The 25,324-nt window shown below is 41.4% G+C and overlaps 1 protein-coding gene across 2 annotated transcripts in view; it reads left to right on the forward strand.

Annotated features, from left to right (window-relative positions):
* Positions 1-25,324, forward strand: part of PRKAG2 (protein kinase AMP-activated non-catalytic subunit gamma 2) — a 225,368-nt gene that overhangs the window by 31,617 nt on the left and 168,427 nt on the right. The window contains exon 1 of one of the 2 annotated variants that reach the window (XM_069778234.1): positions 23,262-23,394. The exons of the other annotated variant lie outside the window; for it this stretch is intronic. Coding sequence (XP_069634335.1) covers positions 23,314-23,394 — 81 coding nt within the window. The 5' untranslated portion in view covers positions 23,262-23,313. Of the gene's footprint in view, positions 1-23,261; positions 23,395-25,324 lie in introns of those variants that run through there. 2 annotated transcript variants of the gene reach the window in all.

Raw genomic sequence — 25,324 nt, forward strand, 5'->3', positions numbered from 1 at the left:
CAGCAAGCCCACTATGGTGGAACAGGGCTTTCATCAGTGTTTCTGCTTTCATCAGTGTTACCCAAACGGCATATGAAGAAAAATCCATAAGCACCAAAGCAAACAAGGACAATGGTGTGACTTGGTGTTACAGTACAGTGACAACTGGTTCACCTCTCCCAACTCCAGTCTTCATCTTCTCATGGGTTATGGAGCTGGTAACCAAAGGGTGTGTTGGCTGAGGAACATTAATGAGTCAGGACACTTTTTGCTCTTGAATCTGTGATTGACTTTATGGGCAGTCTTTGTACTGCATTCTCACTATTAGAAAACTGGGGAGTGCTCGTGTATTTTGCAAGAACGCCGAAATGTAGCTGAAGTGTTTGGTGAACAGCTTGGATGGGATTTTAGCCTGGTTGGAGTGTAAACATAGAATAAAAAAAAGACCCGATCAGAAAATCTGCTTGACCTATTTGTGAGTTAAACTTTGTACCTTTTCTGGAGCTCTCTTTCCCAAAAGTGATCCCTGGGTTTTGCTGAAGGGAAGGTGCAGTTTCTGCCAAAATAATGCCATGTTTCTGGGGCCAAAGAATAGGGAATTGTGCAGACAAGACGACTTGAGAGATGAAAAGGTTGGCACCTACAGGACCTTGCCCATTCACTGTGGGAGCAGAAGACTGGCTAAAATGCACTATCCACCAATCTCAAAGTTCTGAGTGCACAGGGAAAATGGAGTTGATGTGACTGAAGGAACAAACAAGAATGGATAACATTTGTTCATGCACTTCAGGGGTTATTTTCTATGTTAATTATGTAATTTGTTGAAAACTACGGACTTTGCATAGAATTCTGTTTGTGGAAAGTTGTTCTCTAGCATGAATAATTTGAATACATAAGCACTGAATGAAAGGGGGAAAAAATGGTTACAAATTTTGTGATTGTAAGAGTATGTTGAAGACTATAGCATGTGAGAGAGCTATTAGAGCCACTTAAGACCAAGACTATTCAAATATATATTTTTCTTTCCATTTGTGATATGTGGTGAAGGGAGCCAGGTCTAATGTTATGAAAACTATATTTAATTCCTGCTGTGCATCATCAGACAACTCATAATTATATTGTCTGTTGTGGGAGAAAACAATTGAAACTAGAATGGGTTTGGCCATTGTGAAATCAAAGCCAAGGTCTTAAGCCCTATCTCTGTGATGCACCTTCTGGAAGCATTTGCTTTCCATTCTGGATCTTAGGAGATGACTCAGTCCACCCTCTTGCACTAAAGCAGGATAGGTGTAGCTAGACTGGGCTGAGGTCATGGATGGCCAATAGGTCACACAGAGCCAGCAGGACTGATGAAAAGAGGGAATGCCTGCTTAAGCAGCACATGGTGTTCCCACAGCCAGTTGTCTCATCGTGGTCCTGCACACAGACAGATGTACATATTGAAAAGATGCCTCTGCTGAATCCACATGGGAGGAAGAGATGATGCTACGGACTCCCTCATCCAAGACCACCCTTTCCATGGAAGTGGAGTGTGTGGGATGTTACAAAACTCAGATCCAGCTTCCAAAGCTAACAAAATCAGGCCACGTCTAGCTAAGCTGTTTTTGACAGAAGTTCTTACTAGTAGAGTATGCCACCTTCCAAAGCAGCATGTTCTGCAGCATTCCTTGGTAGTCTCTTAAACTTTGTTGTCATCTTGACAGGAAATTATCCTTAGTGTCCAACCTAAATCTTATTTCCTGCAAAATAAATTGATTTATTTTTGTTCTTGGCTTAGTGACCATGGAGACTATTTGACCATTGACATGTTATTTCTTGTCTTCTCTTTCCTAGTCTTGAAACCCCAGTTCTGTCAACATATAGACCATATTTGATAATTCTCCTCTTGTTCTCTGGACTGTTCCATTTTGGGGCACCATATTTTGAAGAAGCTCTGGACAAACAAGCTACAGAAGGGGACTCCTAAAAGTCTTATGAAGTGGAAAAATTGCCTGTAATGCTGTCTGAAATATCTTCTAGTATACCCATCATGACATTTGTCCTTTTTTGCAGCAGTTTCGTGTCACTGACTCATCCTCAAGTAGTTATCCCTTTTAGCAGCCCAGCTAATAGCCAGCTGTTCCCTGCTTCATATTGAGGCATTTCCTTCTTCCTTTCTCTGGCACTTTGTAGTTTATAGTGTTTCATTTCACAGATGAGGACCATTTCTCAGTTTGCAGGATCATACTGGTTGCTGTCCCTAAGAAAGCTCAGAAACCTCATGCAGTCTAAATGAAATTATTTCATAATTATTATGAAGTATCTTCTCTAATCTGTTATCCAGGTAATAAATAAAAGCACTGCTGACAACCAGGCCAACAGTAATGCTATGCAGGAGTCTTCCAACCTTAGTGGCAAGCCATCACTAGTTACTAGTTCCCCTTTTGATGGCTTTTTGAGAGGGGGCACTCTCACGGTGGTTTTTATCTATACCTCATTTCTCTAATTTGGTTATGAGAATGTCCTGTGTGGCAATGTAAGAAGCTTTACAGAATTCAAGGCATATTGTATCTGCTGTTTCTTCTTGACTCAGAGGCTGTTTACTGCTTCAGTTTAAATTAGATTAATTTGTGATTTATTCTTAACCTACCCATGTAAGATATTTATCTTATTCTCGTTTGGGTAGCTGCAGTAATGCGTTGATCCCCCAAAAGAATCTTAAATTATAGAATAGGGTTGTGCCTCCTGCTCTGTAATTCCCTCATTTGGATGATGAAAAGTACCAGTCAGAAAAACAAAAAACTCCAATGCAGTCATATTTATTTTATGTATATATTTTCTAGTACATATTTTTGGATGCTTTTGTTTACTGCCTGTGTACAAATTGAGAAAAAAGAGTTAAAGATTTCCTCTGCAGACCTTGGTGGTCACACAGGTGACTATGGCTATTAGTTGAGTGGGTAGAAAGTGCTTCCCGTGCTGGTGGAGAGCAGACTGTTATTTCCTTTGATGACAAGAATGTTTGAGAAGCTTCTATACACAATTTTTTTTTCTCTCTGTGCTTAAAAATGACCGAGCTTTGTATTATTGCCAGTCTAAGACTGTTCTATCATGTAAAACCTCATACATCTCTTGAAATAACCCCTAGTTTATGTCTGCTCTGACATCTTGCAGCATCTGTGTGTAAACCATGTTTTCTTGACTAGCTTTATTTTTCAGTTCTTGTGTAATACGCATGTGCCACTTATAAGCTTTCACTGGGTCCAGGTAAACAGAGTAAGGGTCTCAAAAAGACAGCCTTGTCTGTTAATTTGTGACCTGGAGGGTCTGGGATGTGGAAACAAACCTGGAGAGGGGCTTTGGTGGGTGGTGGGGAGGACAGCAGCCTTGTGCTAAGCAGATAGGCAAAGTGGGCTTTGTGGAGCCAAAATGCCGCTGTGTAGTCCTTCACTGGGTTGATTCTAGCTATTTGTGTAAAAAACCAAACACAATGCTTGGCCGTTAGTTTGAACACTAGTTTAACTGTATGTGTTTGTGTGTGTGAGATGTGAACCGCTGAGCTACCCTGCCTCTGAAAGTGGAGCCCTGCTGCTTGAGAGGAAAGCTGCTGTTTCCCAAAATCTCCTGGTGCGTTTTTGCCATGTTGGACAAAGAAATAAGGAGCATGTGTACATCTTCATCCCTCTGGGCAGTTCTCAGCCCTTAGTGAATTGCAAGCTTTTCTTATAGTTTTGTTTGAAGTCCTTAATTCTGTAACTATCCCTAATCCTCACCTCACCAATTACCCAGGTGTGACCACTTTTACTCACAGAGGCAGCCCTGTTAGCAATGCTGAACACAGAATATTTGCATTTCTCTAAGAAAAATCACTGCAGAAAGAAGAATGCAAGTACAAATAAACTTCCTTGGGAAAGCAGCATCAGTGTAGGCAGTAAAGAAGTTGAAGTGGAACAACGCAGTAAACCCAACGTTGATTGGATTTAAGGCTCTAATTGCTTTCCCTTGTACATGAGTCTCATATCTGTTGTTAACTTTAATGAGACTTATGTGCCAAGCCTGCAAGCAGAATCGGTCCTTAATTCATCTCGCTGCCCAACTGTTTCATTAGAAAGTATTCCCATGTCTTTCTGTTGAAATTTCAGTTGACAGTATTGACACAGGCACAGACCTCGCAATGAGGAATTTGCTGCGGTGAGAAACGGTGCCTGGGTAGATCTGAGACATGTGCCGACTAGTGCGTCACTAAAGATCAAAAGCTCGTTAGCTCCTGCTCGCTCCTGCAGTGACTCTGGGTAAATGACTTTCTCTGTTTTTCTTTCCTTAATTTCTAAAAAGGAGAATAATTTGTCCTTATCTCCTCAATAGAGCTATTGTGAAGATGAATTAGAACGTGTTTGTAGAACTCTCTAGGCGTGAGAAGTTTTATTTGCATGTTATTGTGAACTCCACTCCTTATTAACCCGATCAGCATTTCTCTGAACTTTGATGTTAAACTTTGGCCTACAAATATCTTACGCAATTCCATAAGAGTGAATACTAGGTGAGCAGCTTCACCAAATTTTTGTAGTGGCTTAATGAGTATACTTGTAGCAACGATCTCATAAACCCAGAATAATTGAAGAAGAACCCACAAATCAGTCGCAGCCTGGAAAATCCTTATTTGTGACCGCTTTCTGCCTTCATCTTTTGTAACATTTTTAATTTGTTGCTCTTCATTTTCATGCTAATTTGCCCTGTGTGTTGCAAAAGCTACTTCAGCCTGTTGGCAGCTCAGGAATGGGAGCAGACCTGTCGCTCCTTGGCAGAAGGTGAATGCCTTGTCCCTTGAAGAGCCATCCAGATTCATGTTTTCCAGGCAGTCGGCAGTTCAGCCAGGCCTCTTGTCTGCTGAGCTTTTCTGGGGGAAATTCCCAACTTATTTTCAAACTTCTGAATAGTATTTTGGCTTCAGAATTTCTTTCTGCTCCCAGCAACCCAATGGTTTGCCTGCTGGGCTGCCTTGCCTCCAGAATTTAGACTTCTTTGGCTTGAAGGTGGCATTATTTAGGAACTGCTCAAACACCTTACAACCACATAGGGCAGGCAACAAAGAGAACCAAATTACCATTTTAAGGTGTTGAGGTACTTGAGGAAGGTAAGATGTTTTTCCTGAAGTCGTTCTTAGTTGCTATAATTGATGTAAATATTTCTTTATTTTTACGTAAGATGTATTTGTGGTCAAAAATGTTCACGGATATCAGTAGGGAAACATGACCTGTGGACATTGCTGTTGTTGGCAATATAATGCAGGTTCTGGACTGCTATCAGTATTAATACTATATGGTATTTGTTAACAAACAGTACTTGAGAGTCATCAGTTGTAGCGAGGTCTACTGTGGGTTGTTTGGGGCTGATTTGGCTCTTTCACTACCAAAGCTTAAGAGCCTTATCATTTGGGATAACATTAAATTGTGTTCTCTAAACTAACCCTGCACTCTTTCAACTGAAACAATTATTGTGAGTTGAGTTGGTGATAGCTCTTTGGCAAAAAAAATTATTTTATTTTTCACTAACTACAATGCTCTGTTCTCCGAAGTGAAACATATTGAATTATACATGGACTGTGAATCATGTTTTCCTTTTCCTATATTCTTGCTACATTCCTACTTAGAAAAATAAAGTAAATTACAGATTGTCACTTCCTTTTGTAGATCTTACAAGAAATGTCTTCAGTCCATAGTATAAATCTCAATTGTTCAACCTCTGGCCAGTAATGATGCCTATAAAACATTATGTGGGTGCCTGAAGTGTTTATCTCAGCTTGGACTGTTTTTGTGGATATGGATGATAAGATTGGGGTTTAGCCTTGTTTTTCTCATATATAACTTTACTGGGGTGTTTGGCTAAAACAACCATCAAGAGGCAGGGAAGTTCTGAGAGCATTTCTGTAATAGCTATTGGCACATAATATTGGAGCAAATGATAAATGTGGTCATTTCTGAGTGGTTTTGCTCTGTTGGTTTACATCAGAGTAAACGGTGGATGGGCATATGTCTTTGTGAGGACCAATTCAACTGGTTGGGTTAGTTTTTCATCAGGATACAGAAGGGACCCCTAGAATCACTGGGAGATATCCTAGAACTGCTCTAGCACTCTGTGGAGTCCCTGAGAAGACTCTGAAGGCAGGAGCACCTGGGATGCCACCAGCAAGGCCTGACACATGGCTTGCATGGAAGCTGCATAGGGTTTTGTTGCGCTGTTGGCGGGCTCTAACTGGAGGTGAGTCCAGCTTAAGTAGCTGGTAACTCCCTGAGCTTTTTTTGGTCCAGTCAGATGTGCAGACTTCCAGTGTCCTTTCAGCTTTTCTGTTGGTTGGTCTAAGAGATGGACTGGGGACATGTGCTTGTTTGGGAATGCCTCTGTGTGGGCTCCCACTGGTGTGTTGGGCCAGGGTGCAATTATCTTCAAAGCTTTTCTTTTGATAGACCTGTGTCTGTCTGGGGAGCAGCACGCTTCAGTTGATCTTGTTCTCCCCTCAAGCCCTCTAGAAGTAGATGTGTGAGCTTGAGGTTTTAGCAGAGGTGGTGATAAGAAAGACTGAGATTAAGCTAGATAATCCTGACTTTCAGCCCCTGAAGGACAAGACACAAATTTTACTTCATAGGCTTCAGCTACACTGGAACAACACTTAGACTGAGAGAAGATGCAATCATGTTGGAATATGTGCATTTTAGGATGTGTTTGGGATAAATTGTATCCTGTATGTGAAACTAGAGTGTGCGCCTAAGAGATGGGGAACTGATATCTAACAAGGATGAAAATTAAAGCCTTTGTATTTTATATGTGTGTTAGCTGGCAGAACAAAATGATGAAAGGACAGAAATAAGAGGGAGTAAAAGAAGTGATAATGAGAAACACAGGCAAATGTGTTATTGCCAAAATTAGCCAGCTGAATCGATAACAGTGTATCAATAGATTAGCTAAATAAAATGAAGTACTCCCTAAAGTTATGTGATTTAGTAAATTGCAGTGCACCATAACCAGATGAAGCCAGTTGGCATACCCACTATTGGTTAAGGCAAGGATGGCATCACTGATATAATAACTTCCTTTCATATCTGAAAAAGAATCCTGTATGATGCTGCTTCAAGAAATCTGCTTTTCCACTGTAGGGAAAAAATATGTGCTTGCTACTGGAGTAACCTGGAAAAGAAGACATGTTCCTAAAGTAACAATACAATTTCTTAATAATTGAGAAGTACTAAAATAAAAATAAAAATCAGAATAAAAAAGTTCTGTAATATACCTTTTAAAAGTTTGTAAGAACCATGAGAGATTTATAAGGCAATTGAAATATGGGGGGGGGGGGAAGAGAGAGAGAAGAGAAATCAAAGAACATAGATTCCTGATTTTGTCTTGGGGTCCCATTCTTCTCTCTGCGGTTTGCTGTTTTTCTGTCTCATCTTGTTCCTTCAGTGAAAGCAACAAGTCAGAAAGTTTTGGTCAGAAGAAACAACAGAATATCAAAATCAGTTGAAATATATTAGATGTTAGGACAGTTTTGCGATGATGCACTGGCATTATCCTAGGAATATTGTGGGGTTTTTCCAAGGGCATCTGTGCATCCCCACTTAGGGGATCTGGCATGGAGCTGTGAACTTCTTATTGAAATGTTGCACAGTTACAAAATCAGGCCTAAAAAGCTGAGATTCCTGAGATGGCTTTGATTTAACCTTTCTGTGTGTGTAATACAGACAGCAGAAGCCTGTAACTCTGCCATTTGTGAAATGACAGACCTGCTTGTTTCTGACTCTTCTCTTGTTTTCCATCCCTTATATATCTCGCCCCATACTTTCTCTGCTTCCTGTCCATTCCTGTGGATGTTCTCCTAGCTGCCGTGCCATTTTTCTGTATCTCTGTATTCTGTTCTCTTGCTTCTATTCATGTGCACTCTTTTTTATCTCTCCACGCCGTTCTGTTATTTGCTGCCTTCTCTTGCCCTTACTTTTTGATTCTTATGACATCTCTGTGCCTCTTTTTCACTCCTATGCTTTCTAGTCAGGCTTCATCTTCCTCGTCTTTGTCTGAGATCAGCAAGGGAAGCATAGAGAAAAGATCTTTTTGACCTCAGTTTCTGTACCTGGGACTGCCCTGATCACAAGAGAGGCGAAGAGCAATTTAGAGGTAAGTCCTGGCTGAGTTCTGTATCCCCAGATTGGGATATGCAGAGTAAACCAAATGTTACGATATTTTTCTCTTGCAGTTGTCTAATAGGTATGTGTGAGCTATGGTTCTTTCTCATTGAAGATTTTTAGCTTCTCCTTCTCTGAAATGCATGATTTGTTCTAGCTTTGGGTAGATCACCAACATTAAACATCTCGGTTTTTCACCCGACAGGAGAGGGATTGGGACAGACTGCCCTTTGGTGGCTCTGTGAAGGTCCACATAGCCCATCCCTGCTGAAGAAGATACAGTGTCCCCCTGAAGGGGGAAAATATAAGCTTCTGTTCCCTTTCACGCTTAGGCTCATAGGCTCTTAGGGCTTGGTTTTTTTCTGAAATAAACTGGTAAGAGATAAATCATCTGCATCTTTTTTCTTTCCTTTTTTTTTTTAAGCTAGCTGACAGTTGATTTCCTTCCTCTTTCTCTTTGAAGATCTGAACTCTTCTTTTGTAGTTGTTTGTTGAACTGTTGGCCCAAGGTCTAGTAGAGTTCTCAAACCTTTGCAGCTCTGTGGTTACAGAACATATAAGATCTCAGGAACTGCGAACTTGTGCCAGAAAGTAAACAGCTATAACAGCAGTACAAAGAGCAGGGTTTTCTTTATTCTTTTGCACACAGATTGGTGATTGCCAAATATCCGCATCAGGTTTGGGGCCTGAATTGCTTGATCTTGTGTTTGAGATTTCAAACAAAAATTGTTTGTGGTTAACATAGTGCGAAACATGCATGTGTCTCCAGTTATTATCTTCACTAACCTTTTCACGGTGCTTCGAGCTTCCTCTTTGGTCCTCACAAGTTACATAAAGAGTTTTCAGTGAGTTTGAATTCCTCAAGCACAGAGGAATAGGAGGCAGAGAAATCAAGCTAGACTGGCCTTGCTCTCAGTGGCAATCTTGCCTTGCTATTGTCTTTCAGAAACCATTTGTTTGACCATATTTGTCTTTAGTGGTTGGGAAAACCAGCTCTGGGGTTGCTTTAGTTGGCAAAGGTACCAAAGGTATCAGTAGAGAACATGTTGTGCATTATGTATGCATGGTGCCTTTTTATTGGCTATTACAAATCAAAGAGGGTTTGTATGAATTTTGTTAGATGCTTCTGACTATCCCAGTCCAAATTAATATATAAGGACTTTATATAAGCAAACACAAGATGTGTTGAAAGAATATTGGTAAGGTTACAAAGTCAGCACCTCAAAAGTTAGGAAATGTTTGGATACAAGTAGCTTGTCCATCTTAACGCATCTGTAGAAAAGAAAGGACTTTAAGATGCCCATGTATAAGCCTGTAGCCTACCATTGCAGTTGTGCTAAGGTACCCTGCAAGGCCTTCAGCTTCCTTGTTGATACATATACTGACATTGGGCTACCAGCTCCTGTCCTCTCTTTGAAGAGGGTATGTCAATCACAAAGAAGAATAACGTATTTCCTGCAAAAGGATGCCAGGCAAATTGAAGTGTTCTCCTGTAGTGCACAGGTCGTGTAGAAGCTGTGGCAGATGTCAGCCCTGTGTCTTCTCCTCTGTTGTTTCAGATGGCAATAAGGATCTCTGTTTAGGCAACTGAATGCCATCCTTCATATCCATTTACTATCCTGAATTTAAACACTAGGTCATATGTAGCCACATGTGGTGGGACACCTGAGCTTAGGTGTCTTAATCTTAGTTGATTCTTGCCCATAATGTCAAATGACCCAATCCTGTACCTTTACTTTTGTCAGGAGGAATCGATTCTCTTTAATTTTTTGGAGGGGGGCGATAGTGAACACTCTTCTGCCCATTCCCAACAAAGCTGTCTTGCTCTCATCCTATGCTTCAGGATGCACTGTCTCTACCTCATGACTGCTTCTTAATCCCACTTTCCATTCTGTGGGTGTCTGAACTCAGTTTCAATCCCCTTGCCCAGCAAGTATTAGATTCTGTCCTCTACCTCTCAATCCCTTGCTCCTTTTGAGATATTTCCAGACACCATAGCTGCTTACTAGCTAGTCTGGCCAAATTCTCTCCCATACTCCCTCTCTTCTTTTGAGAACGTCAGTTACTCAGTCCCACTGCTGCCAGTGCTTGTCCAGTGTAAGTGTCAAAGTCCTTGTATAAAGTAACTGAATTTAGAGGAGTTTTTGTAAGGAGAACAGAAATGTTTGCCTGATGCAATCTGCCCTGCCAAATCAAAACTCTTTGACCCAAACCAAGGAGGAGCTAGAAATCTCCCTCTAAAATTCACCAGAAAATTGTTTCTTATACAGAAATTACATATTTTCTGCAACATTTTTTAGAAATGGCTTTAATATTTTGGCTGAAGTTTTCCCAGCTAGTTCCTGTTTGGAGCAGACGCGGCTTTGGAAAATTTCTGCCCTTTCTCATTACAGTTTGGCAAGGCTTAAAGGCAACTTAAAACAGGTTGTTAAAATAGGAATTGCCAAATAGTACATTCAGATGCAATCCCTGTTTTGAGCATGTGGCTGTAGCTGAAGCCATATATCAGGTTTATGACTTTTCAACTAGCTTTGTAAGGTATTAGAGCCACTGACTTGCTGTGCAGCTTTCTGAATAGCTGACACAGGAACTGCCTCTTCGTGATTTTTATAAACTGAAGAAGTTTAGTAGTGGGGTAAGATTGCTACGGACTGCTCTGTATTGTCCTCTTACCTCATTTCCTCAATCAAAAAAAAGATGAATTTGGCCTGAGAGCGTAGTTTAAGCAGCTGAATGTTTGCGGTTACATCTGGAGGAACAAGCTGATCTGGTGGTTGCTTAGAACAACAAATGGAGTGTCTTAGAAAGATCTGTGTGCAATGGCACTTGTTGCCAGTGAGCATATTGTTGTGGGTGTGTATATGTGTGTGAGAGATGGAAACTTGAAGATACATCCCTGAAGTGCTGTGCTTGCTTTTTGTTCAGTGTGAATGACTCCAGTTCTTTCTAAGAGGTGCTCATCTGTCAGCATTGGTACTGGCCATCTCCAAAGGTTTCAAGCTAGAAGGGTCTACAGAACATTATTACACCCTATACACAGCGACACACAACAGTCCACAGCACATTTCACAGCTTCCAATAGCAAGGCTTAGACCTGTCATGAAAATCAAAAGCCACCACCATAATGTGCTACAGGAAAGGGACTGGAGTAATCAAGAGTTCTGTCAGCTTTTTACTTTGAAATTTACTTTCCTGGCAGGAAGAATTTGTTAGATAAATTTCCCAAGTGGCCCTGGAAAAGGGACCACACATAAAAAGATGAAAAACAACCACACAAAGCACTTTCACATTGGGGCAGGAAGGAACGAAGAAGAGGAAATCCCTTCTGTCCCAAACCCCTCCATTTGTTTTAACCTTGAGCGTGTGAATCACCTCTTCTTCTCCCAGTGATCCAATATTCAGTCCATGCAGGGACATAACGTTTGTCCTTCCAGTACATGAACCTCAAACTCTAGCACTAAGTTAGATAAACCTATTTTTGTAAAATTGAAGTGAGAAATGGGTTCAAGAAGAAGGTTAGCAATGTAATAAATTAGTGGACATGGCTAGTGTTCAGCTTTCCCTGGATGGCTCTGAATCACTTGTCTGGGCAAGATGTCGCTTGGACAACCACAACTGAAATTATCACAGACAGATTAAGCAAAGGCTAAGAGATTTTTGGGGATGCTGGCTGGGCTGGCTTTTGGCTGGGGTGTAGTCTAGAGTCTGACATGATACCTGAATCATCATTGACTGGAGTAGATGTTGGACTTGGACCTGGGGGAGGAAACTCCACTGTGGAAATGCACTGCTAATATCTCTGTGGTGGTAGGAAAAAATAAGAGACCTTGACATTCCTGTAGACGGCCATATAGCATCGTACTGCACTCCTGTCTATGTTAGAAGGTGCCCTGGATCGCTCTTTGGGCAGGATGTCTGTTAGGAACAAGTTTGTACAGAAGAAAGGGGAATGGTTATTATTCTTGCCTAAAAATAAGCACAGTATTAAGCTTCATATTACATTTAAATATAGTCCCAGTCAGTGGTCACTTCCTTCCATGCCCTTGAAATCAGCATTTGAAATGGTGTTTTCCAGGCAGTTATAGGAGTTTAATTTTCTTTTCCCAATTCCTTTCTGCTTCCCTTCCTCTTGCCCTAGAGAAAATAAACCAAAATAGCTCTGTATCTACTGATGCTTGAGATGTTGTCACTGTATTACACAAAAATCTGACTTCGCAGTCTAGCTTCCAAAAGCAATGAAAGATTATGTTGCAAAGATCAAGCTAGAGATATTTTTTTTACTCCTTTCACAGACATAGTGTCCACTGGTAAAATTTAAGTGGAAGTCTGTACTGAGGGTCCTAAGAGAGGTAATCAGGCTCTAACACCAAGGAATGAATTCTGTAGAGGAAAACCTTGCATAAAAAAGCTTTAGCTGAGGTGGAAGACAGTTTATTACACATGCCTGTGTGCTGTCAGAGTTTCAGCAGGAGATCCCCAAGGACCTCCTGCCACTTGTTAAACATGGATTTTTCAGGAGCATTAGACTGGAAGGTTGAAAGACTGGGAAATTTCTTTTCAAAAGCTGCTTTGCAATCAAGAAGAGAGGCAGTGGTCCTGGAGAAACAGGTATCTCCAGCTGTACATAGATGGAAATGTTTGTTCTGTTTCAGGACATTATAACTGGCATACTATGCCACATACCATGTTTCCACTTCAAGTGCTAGGAGGGGGCAACTGAGGAGCATTTTGTAGCTGTGATTCCTCCTCTTTTTTTCTTCCAAAATAGCTGACAACTCGTGCTGAAAAAAAAATGCTGCTAATAATACGTGCACATAGTAATTAACATATTCTAAAGTAAATAAAATTCTCTTTTCAGAATATGTTAATGAACTGTAGGGGAAGATTATGTTTGGCAGGAGCATTGCAGAGGTATCAAACAGCGAGGGCAAGGTTGAAAGGCTTTCTGGAGTGGTTTGCATAGCCCTCAACCACTATCTGTTTGTTGATAAAGATCCAAAGGTGATGTTTGTCATACTTACTACTAGTATCATGGCCAAATGGTCCCTCAGGTTCTTTGATGCTTCCTTATTTAATAGCATGTTATTATCTTTATATCATAATCAAACTAAAGGATACTTGTTACTGTATAATGTTCTGTTAAAAGGTGGTTTATCTGAATAGCATATAGTCTAAAGAAGCAGGAAAGAACAACCAGGAGGGGAGAAATGAGAGAGGTGAGGAAAAAGATCCTATATACAGAAAAGTTGTGAGAACAACCATTAATGATTTTTCCTTTTCTTGGTAAATATAAATAAAGAACAGTTGTGCTCATGCCTTCTTGTTCTAAATTGATACCCCTGCATTTTGCAAAAGTAGCTGCAGAGCCTGGTGTGGAAAAGTGATTCTTGCTGATAAATCAGTGCAGTAAATAAGACTTGCCAGACTGAAGCACACTTTTGCCCAGGGCCATGCAGGGAGTCAACTTGGAGATTGGGGCTGGGACCCGCATCCACCACCAGCTGCCTGGTCCTGTTGGAAAATGTGTATAGACTCATAAACACTAGAAAAGGAAGGAAAAGACATTTTATCAAACACATAAGAATGTGCTTCAAATTACTGAATGTTGCCCAAGAAACAAGATTTCTGTCTCCAGCTTTCAAAACAGAGATCTTGCTGCTTATGGGACTTGTTCCTGTTCAGAAGCTAATCTAGTGCTGACAGCCGGAGGGAAGCGGTTGGGCACTTGCAGGGTGATTTCTGTAAACTCGGCAAGCTTTTAGACATATGTTATCCAACACAGCACTGTAACATAGTGATTAAAACAGATGCAATATAACGAAGTGGCTATGAGTTATGGAAATGCCAGAAGGTTTGCAAGACGTAACTGGACAGGGTGCTCAATAATCTCCTCTAGGCTCCCCTTCCCACAAAAGGTTGGACCAGATGATCTTTCGAGGTCCCTTCCAACTTGGGCTATTCTGTGACTTGGGGAATGTTGGATCAAATTGGTTAATCTTTTAAATTGATATGACATAATTTAATATTCCAATTGCAGCCTTCAGTATTTTTGCAGCATAATTATAGTGGTTGTTTTTGTTAGAAGTGATGATAGATATGAAAGTGGGATATCTCTGCTAACTTCTGGTTTTCTTCAGGGCTGGTTCTTCAGCTGTACTGCTTGATTTCACTGAAGTGAGGTGCAGCTGGAATTAATCTCAGATGTCTGCAACCTAACAATGTCAATGAAAATGTTCTTGGTGGGATTTTCATATCTGCACACCTTGTAATCACAAATGCTATCCTGCGAGAATTAAAATAAGTGCCAGGAATCTTCTATGAAGTAGGTTGACTGGGTTATGTCTGTAGATAATGAGAAGTAGCTGTTGAGTAGTAAATTGAAAATGGTGATGCCTGAAAGACAGAAGCCCTTGTAAGCAGAAAATGAAAGGGCCAGATGATTCAGTAATGTTAGTAGGTTATTTGCCAGTTCACGTAAACTGGTAGAGATGTCCCCAATTTGGTGCAATAAACAATAAATGATAAAGAATGAACAAGAATGTTGAAAGGGAATTTCAAAGGGAAAAGTCTCAACTAGGCAGCCAGGCTATGCAACCAGTGGATTGGAAATACTGCTGGTACCCTGCCAGCCTCTGGGCCCCTGCTAATTTGAAAGGTTTTAACGTTTGTGTTTTCTTAATCTTCACACATAGGCTCAGCTCCCCAAGAAAACACTGACAGTACAATTATTAATATCATGGTGTGTTCCTTCCTTAGGTAGGAGGATGGGATTTGAACTGGGAAAGGAATTTAGTAACATTTATTGAATTGAGCCCTGCCAGTACAATAATGATGCATTGGGCCAGTGTGCTGAACAAACATGGCAGGTTTGGGGCTTGTGGTGCTGCCCCTAGTTCAGACTGGGGTGTTTGGGGCATGTCTGGAAGCCCAGGTGTCTGTGGAAAAAGACTTCAGTGTGAGGAATCAAAAAACTGATGCTTCGTTTGTGGGTTGTAGCTGTTGTTCCTATTTTATTTCTGAGTTTAGGCCAATATTGTGTCAAACATACTAAGTTTAAAAAAAAAATAATAATTTTCTTCCAGTTCCATGAAAATGCTCAAACTATGTTAAAAAACATAAAATTTAATTCTTCTTAAACAAACCTAGCCAAGATTTGATTAAGAAGAGAGACCCATTAGCCTTTGGGGCTGCTGGAGTTTATCTAAGCGGTGGCTGGGAATAAAACATGGATACCCTGTCAGCCTCAACCACAAAGCCATTTTTCATCACTTAAAATATAGATGTAACAGGGAGTATGGGCCATGGGAGGTGGGAAGACCTAAAAATATTCACATGCAACACTAGCTTTTATATATGTATCTGTAGCTATATATATAGTGTATATTTTCAGATAGAGATATTTATTCACACACATTGTTACTCTTATTGATCAGGATGAGGGTATGAGTAAGACGAATCCAGTGACAGATTACACCCTTTTCTTTGTAGGGTGTAAAGTTTACAGCCTTTAAAAGACTTCCCCTTTTAAATTATTTCATGAACCTTTTAAGTGAAAAAAACCTTCTTTTATGTATGCCTTAGTGACTGCTTTGTGTGTCTTACCTTTAAAAAGAAAACCAAACCAAACAACAAAACAAAAAAACCCCAGAATACTAAAGAAACAGACATAAGCTTTTCTTCTGCAATGATCATTTATACTTGTATTTGATTTTTTAAAATTTTGTTGGTTGTTTATTTGTTGGGTTCTGTAAAATCAAATTGCATTCACTTTTCTTTAGGCAACTTTTGTTTCTAGGATGTATTTAAAGTGCTCTTGCCTGTGGTCAGAGACTTTGAGAGCATGCTTTTCTTTCTGGTGGGGGTAGATTATTTTAAATTATTATTGACAAGGCAAAATTAGGAAGTAAAACCTAAACTCTCTGTGTGCTGTTATTTGGGGGGTTTTTTTTGTTTGTTTTATTTTTTGTAACTAAGTCCCTGTGGTGGAAATCAAACATTTAATCTTAAAATAACTGCACTCTCACCGGGTGCATCCCATATCCAGAATTGCTATTTGCAAGCTTCTGCCTGTTAAATAAGCACTGAACTTTTATCATAAATGACATCTATTTCAGACCTCATTACCACATGGCTTCCTTCCACTGTGCTAGCGGATGCCACAATAAAACAGTGGGGCTTTGCCTCCAAGCATCTTGCATCCTTTTGGGGAGGGAATGTGGCTCTGATGAGAGGTCCTTGAGCTCCAGCATCAGCAGAAGGGAGTCGAGTGCCCCAAGCACCAGCCCTTTCCTTCATGGCTGCTCTGCCAACAGCCCCAGCCCATGCTGGAGCATCCTTCCCTGAGAGCTGGGCAACCCGCAGGTGTTGTGGCAGCAGATGAAACAGCCTGGCTCTCACGTAAATGGTCCATCTGTATTCCAAAAATCCTTGCAATCATCTGTAGTTACAGTCCAAAAGTCTGACTGCTCTTTTCGATAGGAACTGGCATAATATTGTGGATGTAACTATTCCTAAATTGTTCATGCCAGTCTACAAATGTCCATGTTGCTCGTACCCATTACATTCAGCCCTCAACCACTGCATGTCTCTAAATGAAAATGAGTGGGTAAACTGGTTTACTTTATTTTCATTAGGTTGACAAATATGTTTACTGCATTCTTTATGGTGAATTTGTGACTCTGTGTCAGGTTTCTGCATTGCAATATACTTATTTAAAGGTATTTATTTTTCTGGCAGTGCTGACCTACTTTAAATGCTGCAGGGTGCTGTTACCTCCATTTTTTTCAGCAGCTGGTTGATACCAGCAGAGATATTTGTACTTCAGCTTCTAAACCTCTGATGACATTTTAACTGCTCATTACTGTATGTAGGCAGCCACTTTATCCTTTTGTAGGTGGGCTCTTGCTTCAATTCAGAGTTAATGGTTACTATTTATTGCATAGTTTAAACCTGCGTGCAGCAAAGTTGCTACGTGCTTGTAGTGCCTTAGAAAACCCAGAATCCCCAACGTGAAGAACATACTGTCCCTAGCCAGGCTGTGCAAAGGCGTGAGTACGTGGGTAATTTACCTGTACCCTGGAGCCACGGGAACAACTTAGATGAAATAACGTCCAGCATGACTAAGTCCTAAGATGGGTGACAAATAGTCATGAGGTTCAAAGAAAATAAAACATGCTGTGCAGCGTGCAGGAGCATCTTAATTCCTGGATAGTTGTGCTGTGATGTTATCGTAGTGGGATGTTTTCTTTTGGGTAAATAATTAGTGCTCTCCAGAGAGCTGCAGAGGTGCTGTAGCATTATGTGTACTCAGCCACAAACTCTAAGCCAGGCTTAAAATACTATAGACAGTTCAGGTGTGACTGGTTTTATGTGGAGCTAATTACCATCACCTTTTTCTCCTTGCTGCCTCATTGTTCCACCTCATTCCCCTGGCTTTTTTGGCACTGACTCCCCCATCCTCGTTGCAGCTGCAGCCCCCAAGAGCAGTGCACGTTGCTGAGTGGGGGAGCACGAAGCAGCCTGAAGGCACAAGGATCAAGGAGGCAGCAGCAAAGCTGAGGCATCTCTGTTCATGCTGCTGTTGCCATGTCCTCATGAATTGCTGGTCCCTCTCCGGGACTAGTGAAGCTGAAAAGTCATATTGCAGAATACACGTTTCATGGGTCCCAGTAAAGAGTCTTGGGTATGCACTCAGATATACAAGGATTTTTTTGCTGAAGCCCATGGTTGGAGCTCTTACTCTTAACCCACCAGTTCCTACTCCCATGTGGTTTTCTCCCATTTCCAGATGCTGCAGTATCATCCTTCCTCTGTTGTCTTGTGGGACTATTTCTGTTCCACAAAGGGTGTTTCTCAGCCAAACCCGTAATGGGTACACTAGGAGCGGGATAAGACCCATCTCCTTTTTTCAGGACTTTTAAAATTCAGGGCCTTTTTTAGAGAGGGAAAGCGCTGGGCTCTCTGAGCTGGCCCACAGGGTGTAATTCAGGTCACTGATGACTACCCTTGAGTTTGCACAATTCTGATTCAAAACCTCCCAGAGCATTGCTGATACCAGTGTTGTAGTCCCTCTGAACGCCTTGGGCAAGGCTGAGTGAGGGACCACCAAGTCTCTGCTCTCCGATTTATTCATCCTCGGAGATCAGGACATCTCTGAGGGACTTTACCTCCATCATAGAGGATTACAGTCCAAAGTGTCAGTCCTTCGCTCTGTGAGTTATTGAACACCATGTCCTAGCCCAACCCTCATAATTCTCCCCCATCACTCGGAGACCTCTGCTGATCCCAGACACAGCACAGCTCTGCGCTGGCACCTCTCCAGGAGTGCCTCCAGCCTCCTCCTCCCGACCATGATATAGGAAAGAGGCTACATCCCTCCATCTGTGTAGCTCTAGACAGGGGGACAAGGTGGGAAAGGCGGTGGGAAGGGTCACTGCGGAGCGGGGCACAAGGCTGCTATTGTGCAGCCTCCAATACTGTCATTGTATGAACACCTAATCATTTGAATATCGCTTGCATTTGGGTATATATGTAAATACAGAGAAAAAAAAACAACCCTCTGCTTTAGTCCTGCTGAAGAACTAGATGTATTAATTCAAGCATGCAGATGTCTTGCTTTTGGTACCCGAGCTGGCCGAGGCGTCTCTGGCGCAGTGTGATCCACCTTCATCGCAGAGGCTTGCAGGGTGCTCCCTCCCCCGGGAGAGATGGGTTTGGTGTTTCTCACATGGTTGCTCTCCTTCTGGCTTGTCAGCAGTGAGTCAGGAATCCCAGCTATTTGGTTCATTGCTTGGTAGATCATGCTGAAAAATTGCAAAGAAAAAACTGTGATTCTTTGAGATGATAAAGGAATAAAGTGTGGATTTTGTTTTTCATGGGCTATTTTTCTCCACTCCCCTCTCTTTCCATTTTGTACTATCTCTGCCACCCTGATTGCCAATTTTGCCTGATTTGGGGGGATGGACGCCACAGTTCATCCTTAACTCCTATTCTTGGGTCTTAATGCCTTTTTTTCTTATATGCCCTTTTCCAACCCTTGCAGATCACAGCTGCCCTTTGCCAAACATCAACTCTTGAGAGACGACTTTGAGTGTCCTGCTAAGAGCTGGTGTAGTTTATGGTGCAGTTCAGGAATTTTCTCTCCCCATTTCATCTTTCCCTTGGTCTCTGCTGGTGTCCCAACTGCTGCTGTGGCTTTTCCTGCCCTTCAAGGAGTTGCTTCTCTCACTGCTTGGCTGCAGACTGCTGTGGTGCACATCTGTATTGCATGTCGCTTTTGGTTGCTGCTGCCTGCACTCAGTAGGAGCAGGGATAGGGCAACCCTGAATATGATGACTGCATTCCTTGTAAAAATATGAAAAATCTTTCTTAATTATGCACTGAACATAAGCCCTGCCCTGCCATGCAGAGCTCTGGCTCGCCATGTGCTTCAGTAATAGCTATATGCTGCCCTGTTTCTGAGTTGTATCTTCACAGACAGTAGCTCCATTGATTTCAAGGGACTGTTTGCCTAGTAAGAACAAGGAAACTATAATGAAAGCAGGCCCTATGAACTCATCTAATTTATGTAGTACTTATAAAACCACCAGATCTTTGTGGAAAATTACAGAATATAATACCAACCAATAGCCAGGCGGTTTCAGTATCCTCTGGGAAATTGTAGAAGATTGCTGTACTGCCAGTTTGAAATTTATGATACTTCAGGCTTGTACTTGGACCAAAAAGATGAAATAGAGTTGGTGTTTTGGAACAGCTCAAGGGAATTGTGCAGGAATTCTGTTCAACCAAATCTGACGCTGATTGAGGGTCTGGCTCTGAATTTTTGCAAACCAGAACTGTGAAACTCTTCAAATGGAAAAACAAGGTACAGCTGGTACAACACTGACTCTGTTTCAGTTGAGCAAGTAATTTTGTAGCTTTATAGTGGTGAAAATGTGGTAGTTGTGAATCTGCTTTCCTCCTGGTTTGGTCTTTGGGTCAAAAGTGAATGTTTGATTCACTGTCAAAGGCACGAATGGGTTTTGCTGATTTTTGTCTGCCAGGGTTACTGCCTGGGAAAGTGTGAAAATCGTATGGTCAGTCCAAATATGTGAGTGATCTAGAAGTGCTCCAAAATGAAATCTTTTTTAAAGACATGTAGTTATAAAATGAATAATAACTGCTGAGCTTGAAATGCAAAGACTTAAGAATCTGAAAAAAGAAATTTTAAATCTGAAAAGTTTATTTGCATGGGATGTAGATTATATAAAGCATTTTGTGGAGGCTTATACATTGTTCTTAACATATAAAGAAACAGTTGGAATTTTGGATCCCTATTCATAGAGACTCCTAGAACTTGTCAATAAGGTACAGTAGAAAACATAATTTAATTACTTTATTTGGGTGATTTCTCATGTGGCACCATCTTGTGCAAGATGTTGTACGCTAACTCACCGCTGCTTTTTGTCACCAAGGCTGCTGCATTTGAGTCCTGAGCCTTGGCATCTCTGATCAGAGCACGTGCACTTGAAATCCCAATTTGAAACCAGATATTTATTTAGAAATCAAGTTGTGTTTTCTCAGATCTTCACTAATTGCCTAGCCAGCCACATCTGAGCACAGATATTTGAACTGGGACTATTTCAGTCATAAGAGAGGTTTTAATTAATTAATAAAGAATACATCACTATTTACAGAAATGTGATTTTGACACCTCAGGCCTGTAGATTCAAGAATAGCTTGGGCTTTTTTGGCAGGACACATCAACATAAATGTGAGTAGTCATTAAATAATGGTAAGAAATGACAACAATAAACCCCCTCTGCCTATTTTTCATCCCAGAAGGATGAAAGAAAACAGCACATTATTCAGTGTTTTTCATGGATGTCAGAAACTGGACAGAAACCAAAACTTAGTTCAGCAAATATTTATGAAACGGTATCTAAACCATTAACTGTTCTGCTTATCAGAGATGTAGTTGTGCAATCTGTTTCTCCTGCTTCGTGCTCCTTATCCAAAGGTGGGGGAGGAAAAGGCATGTTTTTGAGGTAGAATTTGTGCCAAATCAGACTTTGAGACCAGAACCGGTTTTGCAGATTAATTTAAAAAAAACCCCATCTTAATAGGTCTGGGTGATTCTTGAAATTGGCTACATCAAACTGAGCCCTGTGAGTGATTTGAAAGGGATGATTTAGGGATATGGGACATTTTCCTGGCTGTTAATACCCCTTTTATTCAATCTGATCTCTAATCGGAATAATCCTTTTAAGTTAGCTATACAGGGAAGCATTTGAGCTGAACCTTGCTTTGCAGTCTGGCTTGTAGGAGAACCTCTTTTATTCCAAGACGAATGCAGTCTTCCCTTTTGCCCTCTCTAGGTCAGCCACAGATGCCTTCCTTTCTCCTACAGCTCAAGTGGGAGAGACACAAATGTGTTTTGCTTCCTCCAGCTGGTTGACTGGTTTCTCTGGTATCCCTGAAACAGAATTTAAGAGGAAGCTTGTTTATTTTCTTAAACTATTTGTATATTCTGCATGCGTAAAATATTCATTTAGCTGGAAAAAAACCTTCTGAACGCTGAATATTTGTTCATTTCTCTGTTAAAAAGGTCTGCCACTGAGCTTGTCTTAAAATAGTTCGAGTAATAGCTGCCATTTGCAAGTGAACAGTATGTACCATTTTCAGCTTTTTTGCTCCAAAGGGACTTGTTTTATCAGATGCACTTAGCACGCTGAGGGAAGGGAGGGCAGCGGCCTTTTCCTAGCATGTGCTCTCTGCCTGGCACACGAGGGGCATCAGCTGGACTTCACCTCTGTCGCTACTGAAGAAAAACTGCCTGGCTTCGGTGACATTTATTATTTGATTTATACAGAATTAAGGGCGGTGTTGGTTTCACCCAGTTGCAAAGGGGTGCAGGATCCTGTGACGAATAGGATAAATAAATTGAGAGTGATGCATAAGCCAAGCCCACCTCACTGTAATGATTTAGTGACTAGTAGCCATTAATTAAAGCAAACCCTCCATGTTAAAGAGTATTTCAATATATCATCACAAATGTTATTTTGAAATGGCCAAGAAAGGATTGGCAATGCTTCATGGCTCAGGATCTGGCCACCTGTTTCTCTAGAGAGGTGTCAGTTCGTTGCACGAGTATTTTGATGCCTTTTGTTAAAATATTGGAAGCTGCGGAGATGATCTTTCTGCCTTTTGCCTCCATGTTATCTTTGTTCTACCAGAGGTGACCTCATCTGTGGCAGCTTTCGATAGCGTCTTGGCCAAGGATATGGCCCCATGGTCTGGGGGGGTGATTTCTTTGCCAATAAAGGACACTGCGAGATTGCTTGGTGGAGTAATCAAAGCTGAACGTGATTATAAAGAGGGATTTGTCAAATAATCCTTGATGAAGAAGAAAACTCAGATCCCCACCGTCCCTCAGCTCCTACTGGGAGAGTTTGCGTTGCTCTGCTAGCACTTGCTCACATGATACCCTTTCAAAATCTCTGCTATTATCTTTACTTTTAACAGTAATGTTACACTTTGTGCTCGGACACTGTGTTTTCCCAGTGAGGTCTTTATAATAAATTACAAAGTCAATTAAGTCTTCCTCTGTTCATGCTGCAGATGGGAGAACTTAAGCCTGGAGAAAGAATGTCACTTTTGTACAGCTACAAAGTGGACTTGTGGTTAAGTGGGGAATAAGGCTGTTATGGTGCAGCAGATACTCCAGCAGTTGAAAATGCATCTGCTGCTCTGTGCTGCCTTCCCCCAAGTATTAGATACTGATGCAGATGCAGCCTCAGTTATCTGAAACTTCTGCTATTGAAAACAGGATCCCTTTTTCTTCTGATCCCATTAAAAACGTCTGCGGTTACTTGAACTCTCCAACTTCCCCGGTGTACCCGCGACATTTAGCTAATGCACCCAATACGGCGCTTAATTACCTGCTTGTACCATCCGTGTGCGTCGCTGGCCCCCGTCAGAGTTAATGTGGCAGGTTGCTGCAGTCACGTAATCGAATCCTGCGATGCTTAAAGCATTTTTGGCAGGGAGCCTGCAGCGAGGGAGAAAACCGTCGCCTGCCTTCTCCTGAGTTACCTACAGCTCCTGCCATCCTCTCGCAGTGCCGCGATGGGAAGGAGGAACACACCCAGCCCTGGTCCCCATCTGTTGCAGCATCAGCTTCAGTAGCAGAGCCCGAGATGTTTAAATGCGCTTGCCTTTAGGGAAAAGCTTTGAATGCAGTTCTTCAATGGACGTTTCCAGCCAGACTGCAGGATTTTTCACAGCTGTAAGTCAGAATGGGGCTCGATTGTCTGTGGGTTTCTTTGCATTTGATTTTTTTTTTTAATTTATTTATCTTAGCAGGGGGAATAGGTTTTGCATTCATTTAAGGTGGATGCCTGAGTGCACTGCAGAACTCTGCCGAGAGGCAGGCATTCTTCAGGCTGTGTAAGAAATGCATGTTTCTCGGGTATTTTGGGTTTTTTTCATCGTGTTTTGTCTCTTTTGTATGCATGGCTGGCACAGGGCTGTTGTCCTGTTTTTAGAGCATTTAATTACAATAGATACTCCGAGGCTGAACAAAATGTTCTTTTATCTAGTTAAAGAATGTAGCTTGGGGTTTTTTTTTTCCTTGCATAACTTTTACTTAGTGTTTTGGAAAGAGAAATTATCTTTTGGGGGGTGTTTATTTAATTTCAGCCTAAAACCATCTGGTCTCTGCATCCTGCAATGCCTTGTTTCTCATACTGCTCATCTCAGAGCAGCCTGAACTGCTGGGCAACTAATTGCTGCGGCTAGTCATTGCAAACCCCAAATCGCAGGTTTTTAGGAACTCCTGTTTTGCTTATTGATTTTAATTTAATATTTGATGAGATTTGTCAGGATAAAGAGGCATATTACGGGCTTCATGCATTCCTCTTGCATTTTTCCCTTTCCACTACCAGAATTGATGCTGAGCACATGCAATTTGCGCTGCAATTAATGGACCTGTGAGATAATGAATGTCCAATAACAACGAGGCTGACTCTTTCCTGGGATCAGACCCGAAGCCTGAAGGGTTTAAAGGTGCTCCGTTAGTGGGGTGATGGGAGGGGTTTGGTGAATAGCAACTGAAATTTATTCTAGTATAAGATGCAGGTTATTTTGCCAGCATCTTGTGTGTTTTGCTTGTTGGTCACTGTGTTTTAGCTGCTGTTAAAGGCCACAGGAGAGATTAGGTATCTGCCTTTGGGGAAGAGATTTCACCCTCAGCTCTATCCCCTGTATGGGCTGAAGAGTTGGGAGTCTAGGACAGGCTGGAAAGCAGAGGCTGCACTGACTTTGAGCAGCCCTGGGAGGTGAGAGAAACCTGAAGTTGCCGAAACTGGGAGTCTGGGGGGGCAGGAGCATCTGTCAGAAGAGGGAACGACAGGCAGGAGGATGAAATGGATCCTGCTGACATGGGGCCAACCCCTGATCCAAAGGGAGGCAGCAGGAAACCCAGCAAAAGAGGACTCTTGCACTTTAATTCAGTCTATTTTTATTACTGGGAGTGGAATAAAAATATATTTATTCTGAAAAATGCCACAGTTTGAAATAAACACAACCACCCACCCCCCCAAAACCCACTCCATCAATCTGTACTAGGATGTCTGACACTCATCAAGAAGAAATTAGGAGAATGAAAAGCAATATTGTTGCAAACCTTTAAAGGCAAAGGACAGAGTTGGTGGAAATCACCTGTAGCCAGAGTTTGCTTCAGGCAGCAAACAGCCACTGGTTTTCCATCACGAAGAGAAAATCCCTGTGTCATTTCAGCATGTTTGGCCACCCAAGTAGGTCCAGTGACAAGCTGATTTGGAGCCAAGAAATATTTAATCATCTTAAATTTAAAAGAAATGGCAGTTAAAAAGCCTGTAAGAGCTTGTTGTTATGTCTGTATACACACGTTATATGATTATATATGTTTGCCATATATATTCTCCTACATGAAAGCATGTTTTATATGTGTGTAAAAAAAAAAAAAAAGATGCCCTGTCAGATGAGCTCTGCACGTCTGCATCTGGGAGGACATAGTCACCGGTGAAGTTTGTTTCTGTTTCTCACTGTAGGTGCTAATGCTTTTGCTTTTAGAACTGATATATGTTTTGATAAACTTATCATCTTGGTCTGATATAAGACACTTTTCAAATAGGTATTTAATGACTTCTAGTGCCTGATTGCAATTCTAAGTCCAA

This window comes from Haliaeetus albicilla, chromosome 2 (genome assembly GCF_947461875.1).
Source record: "Haliaeetus albicilla chromosome 2, bHalAlb1.1, whole genome shotgun sequence".
NCBI lineage: Eukaryota > Metazoa > Chordata > Aves > Accipitriformes > Accipitridae > Haliaeetus > Haliaeetus albicilla.